Source organism: Belonocnema kinseyi, chromosome 9, assembly GCF_010883055.1.
Source record: "Belonocnema kinseyi isolate 2016_QV_RU_SX_M_011 chromosome 9, B_treatae_v1, whole genome shotgun sequence".
NCBI lineage: Eukaryota > Metazoa > Arthropoda > Insecta > Hymenoptera > Cynipidae > Belonocnema > Belonocnema kinseyi.
The window spans coordinates 20265111-20283792 of record NC_046665.1 but is presented as its reverse complement, the minus strand read 5'-3'; the positions used below and the strand labels follow the sequence as shown (position 1 = coordinate 20283792).

The window sequence follows — 18682 nt, the reverse complement described above, 5'->3', positions numbered from 1 at the left end:
AAAAAACCGCTTTATCATCATGACAATGCGCCTGTTCATTCATGCTTAGTTGCACAAGCAAAATTGCATGAAATCGGCTTCGAATTGGTTCCTCAGCCACCGCATTCATCAGACCTGGCCCCCAGCGACTATTACTTGTTCCCTAACCTGAAGAGATGGCTCACCGGTAAGCTTTTTTACTCAAATGAGGAGCTCATAGCTGAAACTGAGGCGTATTTTGGAGACCTTCCGATCGAGTACTTTTTGGACGGTATCAAAAAGTTAGAAAATCGTTGGACTCGCTGTATCGACCTAAAAGGAGAGTATGTTGAAAAATAAAACCGACTTTGGCCAGAAAAACGTCTCCGTGTTTCATTTTTCAGGGACTTATCAGACTGCCTAGTACATTTGTAAGTGAAATTGTTGAATTTAGTTCAAATAGCAATTGAAAACTTATTAATTGTATAGGAAAAATTGAATTATTTTAAAACGCATTTAGATGTTTTAAAAAGATTCAAAATTAATTTAAAGCTTGAAGTGATTTCAAATAATTTAAAAGTTTCAAAAGAATAAAAACTTCTTGGTACGATTCGTAGGAAAATTGAAAATAATTTCACAGTTTGGAATATTATTTAAAAATAATATTCAAAAAAATTTTAAGATTTCCAAGATTGTTAAAAAATAATGTGGAAGATTTTAAGAATTTTCTTTAATTTTCCAGGGGTTTCTAAATGTAATAGGGAACTTTCTTTTCATTTTAAAAGATATTTAAAAATTCTAAAAAAAATTTAAAATAAGTTTAACGTTGAATAAAGTTAAAACAACTTCTACATTTCTCAAGATTTTGAAATAAAATTTTGAAGCCTTACAAGGACGTTTAAAGTATTTAGGATAAAAATAATGTAACTTCCAATTTAAGAAGTATTAAGTTAAACAAATTAAATTTTTAAATTTTTAACGCATTTAGCTTGAAATTGTTAAAAATAATATAATTTAAAAAATTTTAAAGTTCACTGATTCTTTTAATATACACCTTTGAAAATGATAATGTGTATTTATTTAGCTTAAAATCGTTAAGAATAATATTATTTAAAATTTTTTTAATTCATTGATTCTTTAATTCACACCTTTGAAAATGATAACGTGAATTTATATTTTTAGAATTGAATCTGACTTTTTGAACTCATTATTTTTTTTAAATTCTAATTTTTGCAGTTTATGTGCATTTCATGTGAAGTTGTTCAATTGAAAAGTGTTAGAGCCTTTCATTTTTTACGTTTAAATTACTGAGCAATTGAATACAACATTTTTTAATTTAAAAACTCTTACAATTCAATTTCAAAAGTTTAAAATGTAAGAGTTTAATTTTGAGTGCTTTAATTCGTAGATTATTTTTTGTTACTGCAAATGGAGAAATTTTTAGCTTTAGTGTTCAAATTTTTTAATTTTATTGATCGTGAAAAATGTTTGCGAACCTGAAAAAAACCGGGAATTTTTGTCTTGGATTAAAACGGCTACCCTCGCATAATTTTCAGTATCAGAATCAGTACCTGATTGAGGATTTTCATCGAATTTTCCTGGCGAAAATTAAGATGATTCGAAAATAAATGTTAAGTGTCGAAAAATCAGATATATATTAGGGGTTTAATTGTTACAAGTATTTACGGCAGGGAAGTGGAAGAAAAGATGATGTTAATATACAAGAACCACAATAGCCAAGTGCAGGAAAGAAAGTAAGGTGACAGAATTAGAAAAATTGGATTTTTACGTACTTACGTTGAGCATTCACAGGAAAAATTATACTTTTTTCATAAATATTTATGCAGTGCTCCCAAAGAAAGCTTCTTACTTCACTACACATGCGCCACACTCGGCATCTGGTTAGTTACTATTCGCGCGCTGTTTAAGATGCTAAAAAATATTATTTTTATTGTTTATTGTAAATAAAGACATTTCGACTTATAAAAATGTCCATTACATCGATATCAATGACTCTTGATAATAGTAAAAATTAATCAAATACATATTCTGTGAATTAAAATTATCCTTTAGATTGTGTGCAGAATATGTATTTAATTACTTTTTTTTTATCAAGATTCATCGATTTCTATCTAATGGCATTTTTAAAAGAAGAAATGCCATTATTTATGATAAAGAATAGAAATAATGTATTTTAGCGTTTTAAACTGCGCGCAAATAACAACGACTTAATTCTGAAATTCATGTTATGAAAAGGTGTCCTTCATGTATTTTGATAATGAATTTACTATTTAAAAAAATCTGAAATGCACTTTTGATTTTATCACATATTCTATTATGATAAGATCACTGTTTTTGGAGATTACTTATTTTGACTATTATTAGTTAACATAGTTTATAACAGATTTTATCATTTTAACTCTACATTAAATTAATAAAAAATTAATATAAATGGATAACATAGTACAAAACAATATAAACAATATGATAAATACGTTGATAAAATTATTGACTTTTCACTGATAAAATGATTTTACCTAAAACTGTGTTGATATCAGCCGGAAATTCATTTTCAAGTGGATCCAAATTTTCTGCTTCGTCTAAATTCATCAATTGAACGGGTTGGATTAAAAAAATAAAATTTAATTGATGATCACTTTATTTGAGGTTAGGTTTCAATTAGTCACAGAGCGTAATTACTTACTTTCATTTTCTTCACGCACGTTTCGAGGTACACTGGTCAGTGTTCGGTGCCTCCGAACACGTGGCGTACTTGCCTTAGACATTTTCAATCATTTAGAAAATATTATAAAGGAATAATATTTCAGTTTCACTGCACTATCAAAAAACAATAATCAGCACTAATTCTGTGAGCGCATAGGGATGGCGTTACGGTAGGAAATAGGTGTGGCCTGGTCTGGCCCAAATCTGGGCCACAGAATTCTACCGATCAGGGCTAGATCGGGTATCCCGGTCGGGGCCAGATCGGTATTAAGTATGAAATCGGGTGATTTCTGCACGGGTGGCCATAGTCCAGTCAAATTAGACTTTTTCGAGAAAAAATATATAAAGTTTTAATATCTATCGTACGTTGTTCCGTATGGTATCAGAATGAAATATCAAAAGAGTTTTCTTCTGGCCGGTGGGTGGTACAACCTTTAAATCTAACGAATAACCCCCGAAAATTGTTTTTTTTTTGCTATTATTTCGAAAAGGCTGCATCTAACGGCAAAAATAGTTCAGTACAAATAAACAGTATATACAATTCTGAGCAAGAAGTATTATATGTGACGTGCGCCGAAGAATGGGTACTTACTCTGAAAAGTGAGATTTTGAAGAATGAGCGGTTGAAGACGACTCGATAGACCGGACTTTTAGGAGAGAGGGAAGACTCACGAAATCTTCCCTCTCCACTTCACTACATTCTCACGGAAGGAGATAGGTGATAGATGCGTTGAATTAAAAAGAGCAGTTCAAAAGCTATCGAAATGTGTAAAAACCTTGATTTTGATTTTTTTAGAGTAAGCCCCCTTTCTTCGGCGCACGTCACATATGCATTTTTTTGTGCAGTTGACAGTTCACGAGTAATCCACCCTTTGAGTAGGGGGTGAGTTTGAGCTCAAAGCCCGCACGCTCCTTCTCATACAGAAATCTCGAAACGGGGTGGTTTTTCAGTCATAATGTAGAACTAAAATTATAGAGCAGAACATTTTCTATAAATATTTCTCAATAATTTGTTGTTATTTAAACAATAAAAAGTTATATAAAGATTATACCAAAAGGTATATCAGTTACTCATTTTATAAAAAATTGAATAAAGACTATGTATATGTATATATATGTATAATGCATTAAGTAATAAATAAAAACTATTTTTAATATTTTTTAATAATAAAATTAATGTATAAGTGATATATAATGATATATAAGTTTGTACTAGTAATAGTAATAGTAGCAGTAGTATTAGTAGTATTCTCTTGCACATGCCTCGAACAGGGGTGGTTTTTCGGTGAAAATACGAGTATATAGGAGTTAAATTAGGTAGAGTGTGTACCTATGAGGTAGAGTTTGTGTAGCGTTTTTTATGTGTCTCCTGTAGAAAAGAATGTTTTTTTGCTCAAAGAAGGAAAAGCAAATGTAAAATCTCGGGTTTATAGTTCGAAACTTTTGCAAGAGTCTGAGTCTTCAACAAACATTAAGGAATCTATTTTATTTCTCACGCATTTAGTGGGTGCAATACAACATTTGGCTTCTTCTGGTAGAAACAAATTAAACAATTACTCTGCGCAATAAAAATTTATCCTTGCAGGATATTGTAAGAAATTTTAAAGACCCCAATTCTACTCGCTGTGAAGTAGCAGCTGCTGGAGATCAATTTATTCTTGTATTATACAAGGCTAAACCAGCCCCCTGCATCGACGTTAGATCACTATTATGATTAATTTAAGCAAGGAGTGCAGATGGCGCTGGGAGTCTTTCCGGCCTATGGTTATATGGCAAGAATTGGAAGCATTATAGTGGAAAATTAATTTGAGCGATGATTTTCGCAATGATAATCTGTTTTCTGAGTTAAAAATCAAAGTGTATGAATTAAGAAATATGATGAATATTAAATTTGGCAACAAAATAAGTAAAATGGATGGAACATTGTCCCTGGATGGAAGTCAGGTTATGAGAGCTGCTCCTAAAAATTTTATTTCTTTTACGTGAAAAAAGAGGAAGAAAATCTAAAAGCCTGGAAAAAAACCATCCCAAGGAAAAATTTTGTAGTAAAACCCAGGCATGGCATGTGCGAGAGAAATTAAAAAAAAAAGATATTTTGTGGGAGCGAAAAACGTTTGCAGTTGATGGAGTCACTGTTCTGGGAGTGGCAAGTATAAATATAAAATATTTATATTTAAAATGATTGTTGTTTAATTGTAAGGTAATAATTATATTGATGTTTATATAATAATTGGCACTTAATGTTCACATATTTTTGTTTCAAATGTTTATGAGATATAAAATATAAGTGATACCGCATGGCAGTGCCGGTCGCACCGGTTTTTTTGTCTTGATAAAGCGTAAAAATAAATTACATAATAAAATTGAGAAAGGATTTATTAATCAACATGATAGTATATTTAAAAAAATAATGGTGAACTTATCATGTATATCTTTTATCCTGAACTGAAACGACATCTATATTTTGGACATTTTTGTGTAGAAATATAAAAAATGAAGTAAACACTGTATTTCAATAAAAATTATCAAACATTTCTTCATAAATTGTAATAATGTCGTAGTTAAAAAAATTGTATAAATATTAAAAATTAACTTAGAACTAGGTATCTTAATAAAAAATCGAGCATATTTTCTCAAAATGGAACCATATCTTTATTTTAATAAGTTCTTTCATAGAATTAGAAATAAAAAGAATTAAATGAGAACTATGTAATTTAATAAAAAATATAGGACATTTTATCTTAAACTGGAATGATACCTCTATTTAAAAAAATTCTTTTGTAGTAATTTAAAAAATTACACAAGAGCTATGTATTTAAAAAAAAAATTTAAACATTTTATCTTCAAATGAAACCAAACCTTTATTTTTAAAATTCTTTTGGAGAAATATAAGCAATTATATGAGATCTATGTGTTTTAGTAAAAAATATCGAAGATTTTACTCAAAATGAAACTACCTTTATTTTAAAAAAATTCTTTCGTACAAATATTAAAAATCAAATGAGAACTACGTAATTTAATAAAAATTATCGAATATTTTATCTTCAACTGAAACGATATATTTATTTCAAAAAAATTATCGTAGAAATATCAACAGTTAAATAAGAAAAATGTGTTTTAATAAAAAATATCGAACATTTGATCTTAAATGGAAATGATATCTTTATTTAAAAAAATATTTATCGTAGAAGTATAAAAACTTCATCATATGATGTGATGTATATGATGTGATGTAGTCCATCGCACACTGAATGCGGGACACGTACTGTCTTGCCCAGCCTATCTTTATGACAAGTTGATGCATTCGTCTTTTGGTCTTATGATCAACCGTTGGTTTTGTTTTACGGTTCGCATCGGCCAAAGCTCTCGTTGCATTATAGACACAATAATTGATAGCCCAGAGGTCGGATTCTCCGGAAAAATGTCCGCGAAACTCGTCATCCATTTCAGCCAGATCTTTAGGCTTTAGAGAAACCTTGGTGTTGATGTTTCTCCGGGTCATAAAGCATCGCTCTTCCTTTATTGGATGCCTGCCCGCGGTTGGTCTTAGCGTCGCCTCTCTTTCTCTGTTGCCGGCTTGTTCTAGCTGTGGTAGAGTAGGCGATCCGCTTACATGGCCCCTTTTTTGAAGTCGTTCGGCATGGTTTCGCAGACGTTGATGCGAAAAGTGCGATAGCTCCGGGTTGTTCTCACACCACAGAGCATGCAGTCGTGCCATGTAACTCCGTTCAGGAGCCACACTTGCATCGTAGCATTCTAGCTAGTCGTGATTTAGTCGTTCCGTCCACCTAAAGGTCCCGAGATTCCGCCAATCCATCGCATTGAATCCATCTTCATTGGCTCCCCCAACTCTAGAGTGGTCGGCATTGTTGGTCGATCCTTTGTCGGGAGCCCTGCGCGCTTTGTTGTTTTGAACAGCACTTACTACAACTATGTTTGGAGTTGACCTCTGAAAGGTCGCCCGGTATCCCAGAGTCACCGTTCTAGACACCTCAGCCAGGTGCCATTCAGCTTTCAGCGTGGGTTTCATACCTCCGCTTGGGGTTAATTCCTTCGGGACCACCCCTGGACAATTGTCCACGACTGCCTATTTAGTTTTGTAACCATATTCAGTCGAAACCCTTGGTACAGGGACCCTCTATCCGCAACCCGTGGACGCGTTTGGTGGTTTTGTCAGGCCCTTCAATTTGATTGTAGAGGAATCCAAACCGAACCGAATGGTTACTTACGAGGTACTTACGTAGCAAGAACTATTGTTAAGGAAGCGATTCTCTGCGTATGAAATTCAAAGAAATTATAGATTACATTTAATTGTTCAAATAACAACCAATCAATTCTTCAAAATAAGTCATTTTTGTTCATTTTTCTTTCAATTTTTCATCGATAAATCTAATCTATAAATTCTTTGAATTTCATACGCAGAGAAACCCTTCTTTAACAATAGTCCTTGCTACGTAAGTACCTCTTAAGTAACTAAATAGATTCCTTCTAGATTTCCTAGTCAGTTCCACAGTCGAAGCAGCGTTACGTTCCTCAGTAGTACCTGAGAAGACTCCTAGTTGGGGTCTAATCAAACGTAGGTACTTACGAGGTACTTACGTAATTTTTAATAAAATTATTTCCACTTTGAAATTAAACTAAACTCTTTTATTTTCAAAAATATAAACTATATTAGAGATTTTCCATTCCTCGTTTGACGCTTGCCTTGTTTAGTCCGTCCTTGGCCGCCTTAGTCCGTTCGGTCCTACCTCCATCCCAATCTTTTAGCGTTGGAGATGTTTAAATATCTGACTATTATTTGCATTTAATTATCAGTTTGATAATAATTTCATAAATTATGGTTGATCAAATCGATGGGTTCTACGAATAATAGGCTATCGTTTTCTTACAAACTGTAATACACAATACTGGAGTTTTGAATTCGTAGGAAATGTTTCGGAAAATAATAGGTTATTTATTCCTCCTGAAAACTTAGCTAAATGAAGTTAGCCTAATTCTTATCCGTAGCAGAAAGATAGCCTCATATTCTTAGAACTCATCGAAATAATTGTTATTAATTATTATTTAACATAGATTTTTAAATTCATTTATTTTTATTTAATTTTTATTATATAATACAAACAAATATATTTATTCGTATCCAAATTCATGTATGAAATTTTTTGTTTTTTTCTTTTTTCAAGGTTAGTAGTATTATATTATATTATTTTTTCCACTTACCCGGAAATAACTTATTTAATAATTTATTTCTTTTGCGGAAATTTCGCACTCGATTTCTTGTTAATTTCTTTCTTCGGTCCATACCGTAACTGACCGTCCTTTTATGACCCAGTCGCAACACAAAATGATTAAAAAGGAGCAATTAATTACCGCACTGTGTATCAATCAGTTGATCGATCGTAACGCCACAATAATAGCTTTTCCTCGCGAAATCCTTAGCAGGAAAAAAGCGCCAATTCCAAGCAAGGGAAATCTGTCCATTTTTTTTCTTCTGAAATTTGGAATTAAATACAAAATTTGGCCAGGATATCAATTACTAAATGAGATAACAAATTTTTATGCTGATCAATATAAATAAAATGTTATTTAAATAATAATAATAATAAAATGGAAATTTAAATGTTGATTTGTCTCGATTCTAGCTATATCTTTTATTCTAGGCTACATTTTGCTAAAATTAAGCTCAAATACCCTGGAAGCAAGTATAAATGAGTAGTCATTCAAATTTTGCATTATATTTTCTGTCTAAAAAAAAGTTTTCCTAACAAAATTCAACGTGTTTTAAAGTCTAAATTAACCATTTTTGGAGCCTGCGAAAGGCCTCTCCATAAGATCTCATATTTTTTACTCGAGTTTAAGCAGTGATAATTCAAATTTTAACCTGGAAAGGGCCACTAAAAAAGGAATTACGTAAAAGAGAATATTTAAAAAAAAAACAACTAATTTGAATGATTTTTCATCTGATTGATCCAATAGCCGGACTACCTTAAACAGCATTCGAAAAGTCCCACTGGGAGCAACCGTTATCTAAAAATGATACCGGATCCTAGTAGAAACGCGTAAATCACACCTATGGTCACGTCTCACAGGGCACGATGAAATAACAACGACAGGCCGGCGGAATCCTCGTGTGTCTTAAACACACTAAGGGACCCAGTGATAGATTCGCACCTCCGAGAGCACCGATCACAAAGACAATAACATTAACCGAATATTTTGGCTAGAGTCGTTGCAGCTCTCTTGAGAGAGCCAGGGTCTAGAATTCCATCACGATTATAGTTAGTTTCTCCAACCCTTGAAGAAGGATGTGAGGCCTCGAGTGAGCAATATAGACATTTGTCCGAAAATGGCAGTTCCAGAAAATTTGGAAGTTCGCCTTTTGGACAATTGACTCTATATCCCTTTGAGCGTTCGGTAGGGCAGAGGTACGACCAACGCCGTAAGAGTGACAAAGATGGTAATGAAGGAACCTTAAGTCCGAATTATGTCTGTACAGATACGTCGTTACCGCGTGGGTGAGACCCAGCTAGTATGTGTTCTAGGTAAGGAGCGTATTCATGATACGCTTTGCACCTACTGCTGAGAGCTTCTTCGCATAAAATGCGGTCACGGTATACTAAGGTGGAAATGACACCGACCTGGCATGCGAAAACGAAAATCCTCTGTACCTCAATTAAGGCTTTGTGATCTTCAAAAAGCTATAATTTGCTCCTTTGGTAAGGACTGTTTTCTACATTTCTGTAAAAGTTTCTGTGCGTGTTCTTGTCCAGTATCTGTTGGCGGAATTTCTCAACATCTGCATTCTTGACTTCGGGCTCAAGAAGTGAAGCATTTAGCAGGAGAGGTCCCTCTGGAAAATGACGTTGTTCGTTGTCACACGATATTTTCCAGGTGAGGTAGTAAATCTACTTTTCCAAAGAGTAAACAATCTCTCTAGGCATCTCAGTATGTGTGGATATACCTTTCAGCTTTCCAACAAACAGATGATACGTCTATGTGAGGTTGAATATAAGGCTTTCCGATAGGCAATGCAAGCCATTGACAAGACACGTTGATGGGCTGCTGCGTGTTCGCAGACGCACCTGTCAATTAGCAGGTTCTCTCGGGAGTGACAGACATTCCTTCTCAGATCTTATAAGGTTGTCGCGAAATTCCTTAAAGCGGATTATATTATCAGCATCTTCTTTAAATTCCAGTGTTTTCGGTATCCTGTATACCGCTCACCAAAAAATTCTCTACCTCGTTGGGCTTGGGTGGATTTTTGATAGAAACAGGATGAACGCTGAAGAGGCGCGATAGGTCAGCAAGAAACTGTTCATTCTCCCTGATCCGTGCCTCTCTCTTCTGTATTCTCTTCTTTGCGTCACATAAAACCCGTATCTTGTCAACAATATTCTGCTTGATTTTCAGCAGCTTCAACTTGTTCAGTGTGTGATTGAAAATCCACAGTACTTGGGCGAACTTTCGAAACCTTTCCGTGAACAGTCTACCAGATGTTATGTAGTCAATTATACACTGAACACGGGACGCATTCTGTCTCGCCCACCTAATCTTTTTGTATCACTGTTCCGAGAACAGGGATAATGCTGACATCGTAGCAGCCTAGCAAGTCTTATTGAGCTGATTCGCTTACTCAGTCTGGGCGTTTCACCGTTTCATGGCAGTATTTCTATCTAAATTATTTGCAGCACCCCAAACTCTCGGGTGATCGGCACTGTTTGTCAGCCCATTCTCCGGTGATCTGCGTTTTCGATCGTTTTGAACCGCATCTACAGCTTTTTGGTGGTTTAGTGGTGTCATTGTTGTTTGCACGAGCAGCTAGAGAAAGGGGTTCGTACGTCTTTGTAGAGCCCCGCATGCAGGAATAAGGCTGCTCACTCTGAGAGGGGGCTCGGTATACCAGAGTCGCCGTTTAAGACACCTCAACCAGGTTCTATTCAGCATTCGGCACGGTTGTTACTGTTGTTGTAAATTGTCCATGACAGCTTATTAATTATTGTAACCATATTCAGCAGAAACCCTTCGTACAGGGACCCTCTATTTGCAGGCCGGCTACACATTTGGTAACTTCTTCATATGCCTTTCGGTCCGATTCCAAAGGAATAAAAACCGAATGGCACACCCTATATTTCAATATTATATGTATTAATAAAAAACAGGTTTAAAAACCACCCCCAATGGGAACAACTGTTCTCTATGAAAATGGCACTGGTTTCCAGTATGCCGAGTGACCGAGAGATGGGTGGCCACAGAGTAGGATGAAATTACAATGGGTGCTGGCGAAGCCTTTGCATGTATTGAGGAAATGGAGCTACCCAAGTTTGGCAGCCCTCTGCATCCATATCGCAAGTGCCCCTGCATGTTTATGACACGTAGGTATAGTTTTGAGGGTACCAAACAGTTTTTGTTTCGCACCTCTATGAGCAATGTTCACAAGGGTAATTATTTTAACCGAATATTTGGGGTGCATTCGCTGCAGCTCCCTTTTAAGGTAGTGATACATCTCTTTTTTTTGTCAGTGATGATGTAGTCGGCTGGCGCTAAAAAATCGATCCTGAATATATAGTTCGTTTCTCGAAGTTCTGGGGAACGATATCCGGCCTCGAGTGTTCAATGTAGACGTCTGTCTGAAAATCGTAGTTCAGAAAATTTGACACTTCTCCTTACCTATTTCCCTTAGAGTGTTCGGCAGGTTAGAGCCGCTTTGTATATGTGAAGATACATTGTTCCTACATGAGTGGGATACTCGGGCAGTATGCGTATTAGGTCCTCAGGATTTGCATGACACTCTCTGCAAGTCTCGCTGAAAACTGTGACATAAAAGGTGGCTACGGGATACTAAGGTGGAAATGACACCGTCCTAGTACGTAAAAATGAAACCCTATGTGTTTAAGTAATGTTCGGATGCTTTAAGGAAAGCGGACGTTAGCTCCTTCGGCGAGGACTGATCTCTTAAAAATCACTTGATAATTGTAAATTGTAGACGAAATCGTATTTGGTACACTTTTATGGAATTTAGCCTCCTTGTGTCAGCATGACCCAGTGCAATTTTTGGTTCCTTAAACATTGTGCAATGTAGGCATATTTCAAAGTGCGAATGCATTAATATTATTCTCGGCATTCTCGCACAGTTGGCTGGAATTAGGCACTTTGCGTATTATTTAGGGGCGTGGAAAGTCCCACTAATTATTATTAAACTATTTTCAGAGTACAAAACTCCGGGAACAAGACCTGGTCTTGGGGCCAATATCGCCAACTGTGATTACGACCAACCCCCTAAACGCGGTCAAGTATGCAACGTCGATGTGATGAAGTTTGCTCCTTGCAACCAAGAAAATCAATTTAATTACCACAAGGCATCCCCATGTGTGTTCTTAAAGCTAAACAAGGTAGTACTTCATGATTAAGAATATGTCAATGAAGGAAAAATGAAAAGGAATGAGTCTTGTGGGTAAAATCTCTTGTGGTTTCGTATTTTGCCATTACTGCTCCTAATCCTTTTTGAAACGAAGCCCCCTTCCAATCCCCATCCCAACAAAATATACTTTTTGAACAAAAAAAAATTTAATTTTTTAGTAATTATATACTAGTTTCTTTCCTTTCCCTACTTACTGTGTATTTTTCCTGTTTTTTCTAGTCACTGCTCACGCTAAATATATCGCTTAATTTCCCTGACTTTTCCTCCCTCATAATAAGTCATATAGGCATCTGACTCCACGTAGGGTTGGTTGCCCGTAATTTCATAATTTATAGGGTTTCTGTAATTATCACTCGAGCTTAATATTCGTTTAGTATACAGTCAGTTATAATGATGTATTTTTTATTAGATTTACGGATGGAGGCCAGAGTTTTACAACGAAACTAATAAGTTACCGGAAAAGATGCCTGAGTCTTTGAAAAGGTACATTCGAAGTATTCCAGAAAAGCAACGTAACACAATCTGGGTGTCTTGCGAAGGTGAAAATCCAGCTGACCAAGAAAACATTGGTCCGATAGACATAATACCACCTCATCAAGGATTCCCTGGGTACTACTATCCTTACGAAAACGCAGAGGGATACTTGAGTCCTTTGGTCGCTGTACATTTCAGACGACCACGAAGTAAGTATCTACTTGTATGTTCTATTAGTACCTACATATTCTACGAACATAATTCACAATAATGAACGTGTTTCTTAATAACTCAATACATATTCTGTACATAAAATGCGAACATCGATATGAAAAGAGCAGATATTCGTGAGTTTTTAGATAGGGTCTAAAATAATTATCATTTTCGGGTTTAGGCGGTCAGTAATATTTGATCCATGCTGAATACATTAGTAAAATATTCGCGTCAAATATACCCAGAAGTAGTTATATTTTATTTTTAAAGAAGAAATATAACACTGCGGTTTTGGCATTCGCCAGGTATATTTAGCCGTTGTGCCGCGACGCGTCACGCATGCGGACCGCGTATGCTTCAGTTACGAAGTAACTAGTACCAACGATTGTCCACAAATGTAAAAGTTACTGGGAATAAATATAGCCGCTACAAATTTCATAAGAAGTAAATCGATTTCTGAAGTACACATTGTTACAAAGGGATAGGCAAAGGGGTCAATGTTTCTTAAAATTATCTTAATCTTAGTCTTAATCTTAAATTATAATAATCTTAGTCTTAATTTCTTAAAATTATCATCATTATTGGACCGATTGAAAATCGAAATCGCCGAAAAACGACCGCATTTGAAGAAAAAAAAACCGCTTTATCATGACGACAATGCGCCTGTTCATTCATGCTTAGTTGCACAAGCAAAATTGCATGAAATCGGCTTCGAATTGGTTCCTCAGCCACCATATTCACCAGACCTGGCTCCCAGCGACTATTACTTGTTCCCTAACCTGAAGAGATGGCTCACCGGTAAGCATTTTTACTCAAATGAGGAGCTCATAGCTGAAACTGAGGCGTATTTTGGAGACCTTCCGATCGAGTACTTTTCGGACGGTATCAAAAAGTTAGAAAATCGTTGGACTCGCTGTATCGAACTAAAAGCAGAGTATGTTGAAAAATAAAATCGACTTTGGCCAAAAAAACGTCTCCGTGTTTCATTTTTCAGGGACTTATCAGACGGCCTAGTACATCGTTTGCCAATCTGGTCATTCGAGAAACTGGCGAATGTTCGCCGAAACTAGATCTGAATTTATCTTAATGAAATATGTGAGATAGATAAGTGGAGCTTGGCAGAGATCTACCCGGTACATGTAAGTGTGTACTATCAAGTAATTGAGGACAGGTTATATTTCTATTGACTAACTTGTGCATAAATAAAATATCTTGCGCTTTTCGATGTGACTTCAAGTAGCTGATATTTGAAGCAGCAGCAATATGCGAATAGTCGTGCGACAGTCGTGGATTAGGAAGACATAACTTAATTGCCGCCCACGAGAAAAACCTATTTTGAACCCTTTCTAGTTTTTTAAATATGCGTAGTGTGAATGGTTGTTCAAATTCTACAGAGTGACGTTGGATAAATCCCAACATCTTTAGACCTTTAGCAGTACAATAATCAATATGCTGGAGAAAAGAGTTTATCATCTACAAAAATTTCAAGGTCGTGCATCACATTAACAATTTCGACGACAGATCCATTTATCAAGTATTGGAAGTCAAGATGATATATTTTTCGCGAAAAACGCATCATTTTACACTTGGAAATATTTAAAGTCATCCCATTTTCCAGACACCACATATACAAGGTGGTAATATCTTTTTGAACTACAACAGCGTCCTCAAGGGATGTAATGATAGTGTACATTTTTAAATCATCAGCAAAAAGTAAGGCCATAACAATGGTAAATATTTGTATAATATCATTAACATAAATATTAAATAACAGCGGACCCATGTGTGATCTTTGAGGTACGCCAAACGTTGCAGTAAATTTGCGTGAGTACACACCTTTGAACTCACAGCAAACCCCCAGTCTCTCAGATAACCATTGAACCATTCTAATAAATTTCCATGAATTCCAAGTGCCTCTAGTTTCTGGATCAAACTCTGTGATTAACCTTGTCGAAAGCGCGAGAATAGTCAGTGTAAATTACATCAACTTGCTTATTACCATCAAGCACCTCCGCAATAATCTTAGTGTATAAAGTAAGGTTAGTGCAAGACGACCTACCAGAAATATACCCGATATACCAGATATTATCATCTGCTAGTAGATGGGAACAACGTGGCTAGATTTCCATTGAGAAGGATAGAAACCGGTAGATAAGTATTTAGTAAAAAAGTACCAAATTGGCCTTGATATTGCGCAGCAGTAGTTTTTATAAAATAGAGGAGGGATGCCATCGGGACCAGGACCTTTATTACAGTTTATTACATTGACCCATTCAAAAATTTCTGATAAGGCGATTTCAACATTACTAATATCAAGGGTAGAACTATTTAATTGTTTAAATTTGGGTCAAGTATTCCTCTCATATATAGAAGCAAAGTTATTTGCAAATAAATAGGTGATTTCCTGATCAGTTCTATCTTGTTTGTCTTCCAGATGCATCACGTTAGGCATGTCATTGCAAGATCTATTAATATTGATATGTTTCCAAAAGAACTTCGGGTTTCTTTAAATACTACGTTCTGCATTATTAATATGAACATTACGAAAATTTTTACGTAAAAGTTTGCACATAGCCCTTAAGTTAGAGAAAACTTCGCGATCCGTCTGATTCCCTCAAGTCTTAAATCGAAAATGAGCAGCTCTCTTTTGGGCAAACATATTAACTAAGTCTCGAGAAAAATATACAGTTTATTTATCGCTACGTCTTTTTCGCTATGGTACATATAATTCAATTTAGTCATACAATATCCCGTAAAAATAAGTGACACAATCATCTATAGGTCAGTGAGTAAACAATGCATCCTAATCTACTTTACCCAAAAAGGAAATTATTGATCTATAATCAACATTTTTGAAATCTAGATAAAAGTATGTATCAGAGCTTGATGCAGTTATTTGCTTTGGGAGAACAATATCTAGTGGAGAATCAATGCGTTTGTAGAAAATATCGGACATTGACCCGATCGCGAACGAATTTTTATTGGAGCCATACGACTTGTTTTACCAGTTGAAACATTTCCCAGCCCAAGATGTTCAATTTCGTTGAAACATCTTGGACGAATTTGCAAAGGGTTAACCAATTATATTGATACATCATATAATTCATAAATAAAAAAATAGTGAAATCTCTCAAAACATAGCCTAGAAAGAAACGAGGGTAAAAAACGCCGCCAAATAATACATTTTTACTAGCATTAAATACAAAATTATGTCATTTGTGTCCCACAATGAAAACAGATTCACATTTCGGGGGCCTTGTCTTTATAACGGACTTTTAAAGAATTTCTAAAAATTCTATGTACACGGAGAAAATTTCATCGTACTGGTTACGGTTTAATTTTTTTTCTAGAATCAGCTGACTCTTTACTGTTGGTACAGTAGTCACAAAGGGGTCCACCGTACTCATTGTGGTAGATAAACGCAGTAAACCTGCAAGTTGTTCCTAACGGCAATGTTTACGATGGACCACCGTCGTGAGTCCGTTTTCCTTAACCGGACTAAGTGCAGTAAATAATCTGAATCTCTGTGCAGGCTGTCCATACTAGTTCTGCTAGTTTCCCGTAACAAGAGCTGGCACTGGCCGGAATTATAATAATTCTGAATTTTTAAACAGAAATGTCAAAATTATGAAAAGAAATGTTTTTTTGTCAACTAGATTCGATATTTGTTTAATTCAAGTTAAAATAAATCTAATTAACGTGCAGCACGTAAATATATTTACTTTTAGATGCGAAAGCAAACGTTTAATATTATTATTACGCATGAATCGAACAATTTTGTTAAATTTCCTTTTTTTCCTTTAAGTGATTTTTATAATGTTGTCGTTTGAATTTTTACATCAATGCTCAATTTCTATTCGGTTATATACACCTTTGATAAAAGAAATTTGCCCTTTTTCTGTAAAAAAATATTTATATGTAGAAGTACTAAGCTGAACTGCAAATATTTGTATAATTATTTGCATTTCAATATGTATATATGTATAAAACCCAACCACAAACTAACATGCGCCGATACCGTAGATGAACAAAAAATCTGGTAACAGAAAAAAACTGAACTCCAAAATACTAATTACAAGGAAATTAATGAAACATTAGATCCTTTGTTGACACTAAAGCCGTGGGAAGAATGAGACATGTCGATCAGCTGTCATCCTCGCTTTAAGGTTTGACCATTCTGACTGGCGGCATCTGTGACGGCCAATCATACGACTGGATACGGGGAGTACCCGCAAAGATTAAGCCATTCCACTGCACTCAGTCCAGTGAACGAAAACGGACTCACTACGTTGGCTCGATGTAAAGATTGCTCTTCATAAAAGTAATTTTTACTGTCAAACTGACTATTGTTATTCGCCATAGTGCGTGTGTTGGGCAAATTAATAATTGCGATGGAGACCGTTATAGTTTTCGTTTATAACACACATGACGCGTACGCTTTTATTAGTTAGAACTTACATTTTTAATAATTTAACAAAAATTTTAAGAACAAAAATTAAAACGTTTTTTCAGGCGGTATACCGAATTAAAAATCGATAGTATCTGAGATACAACAACATGGAAAAATCATGCCGTTTCATGGATGTGTAAGTGATATAGTGTGATTATCAAGTAGTAATTTAAATTAGAGGGTTTATTGTTGTAAAACGTTTATTTACTTCTTTTTATTTTCACGTTGTTGACATTTGTTTGTTTGAAAGAGTAAAAAACCGCTTGTAGGATAGCGCGAATATTTTGAAACTCGGACCAAATAAATTTTAGGTAACTCCTTCAAATTTTTTAAGTTTTTTCAGTATAAGAATTTTTCAATTTTTAAATAAGTTTGATTTAAAATTCTTGAAAGAGTCTAGTTTTAAATATTTAAAATATTTTGGTTTGTCTATGCCTAATCTTAAAATCATAAATTCATCAACTTTCATATAAAAGCATGGACACTTTTCTACATTTTAGCACATCAAAAAATATGAGTTTGATTTTCAATTAAAATTTTTTTTGAAACTGAGTTTGAAATGATAAAAAAAAATTATTAATTTTTTAATGAAGCAGCTTAGGAGCTTGAATTTTAAAATGTTATTTTTTAAGTCTCTGATTTTTTAAGTATTTAAATCCCATAGCAACCAGATTAAAAATGTATATTTTTCATACTCCAATTTCACAGGGCATAATTTTAAAATAAACAAAGATACAGTATTCTGAATCCATACTGTACAAATCTGAATGCTTTGTTTAGTAGAAGAACTGTCTGGGTGGCTAGGTTGGTCCATGTTTGTGTCATTGTTGGGCCAATAGTCGGCCTAACTTCTTCAGAACTTTCTAAATCCCTTAATGCCGATCTCTGAGCCGACCTTGGGCCAGTAGTGGGCTTTAATCGGTAATGAACGATTTCCTACAGTTGCCCTGATGTTTGGTCCGTGTTCGGGCCAAAGTTGGGCCAATAGTCAGTCCCACGTTGTCTGCCAACTTTGGCTGCCGATCTACGGCGGGCCAAAGTCAGTTAGACTTTGAGTCAACGCACCTGCTCTGGGTGTCGATCTGAATTCGCACCTGGGAAATTCAAAACCTGCGTGCTAGAAAAAATATTTTAAATTAATAGCATAAAGATTATAACTTAAATTTGTATTTAAAAATGCAATACGGATAAATTCAAGTCTTCTACCCATCTGTAAGAATCTTTTTCCAAAAATTAATAAAATTAAAAAAAAATTGTATTTCGAATATGCTTTAAGTTTTTTAAATTTTGGTTCAAAATATCTGGTTAACGAACTTTAACTTTATTTTGGGATCCTTAAAAAATATATCAATGGTCGATTCGATTGGATGAATCCTTCAAAGGTAGCGTGGCCACAACATTCAGGTAACCATGCATATAGACAGACGGACAACAACATTTCATGA

The 18682-nt window shown here is 34.9% G+C and overlaps 1 protein-coding gene across 1 annotated transcript in view; it reads left to right on the top strand.

Moving 5' to 3' along the window:
• LOC117179319 (sodium/potassium-transporting ATPase subunit beta-2-like) overlaps nucleotides 1-18682 on the top strand; it is a 111048-nt gene that overhangs the window by 84890 nt on the left and 7476 nt on the right. The window contains exons 4-5 of the mRNA XM_033370982.1: nucleotides 11890-12071; nucleotides 12510-12783. Of these exons, the coding sequence (XP_033226873.1) occupies nucleotides 11890-12071; nucleotides 12510-12783 (456 nt within the window). The remainder of the gene's footprint in view (nucleotides 1-11889; nucleotides 12072-12509; nucleotides 12784-18682) is intronic.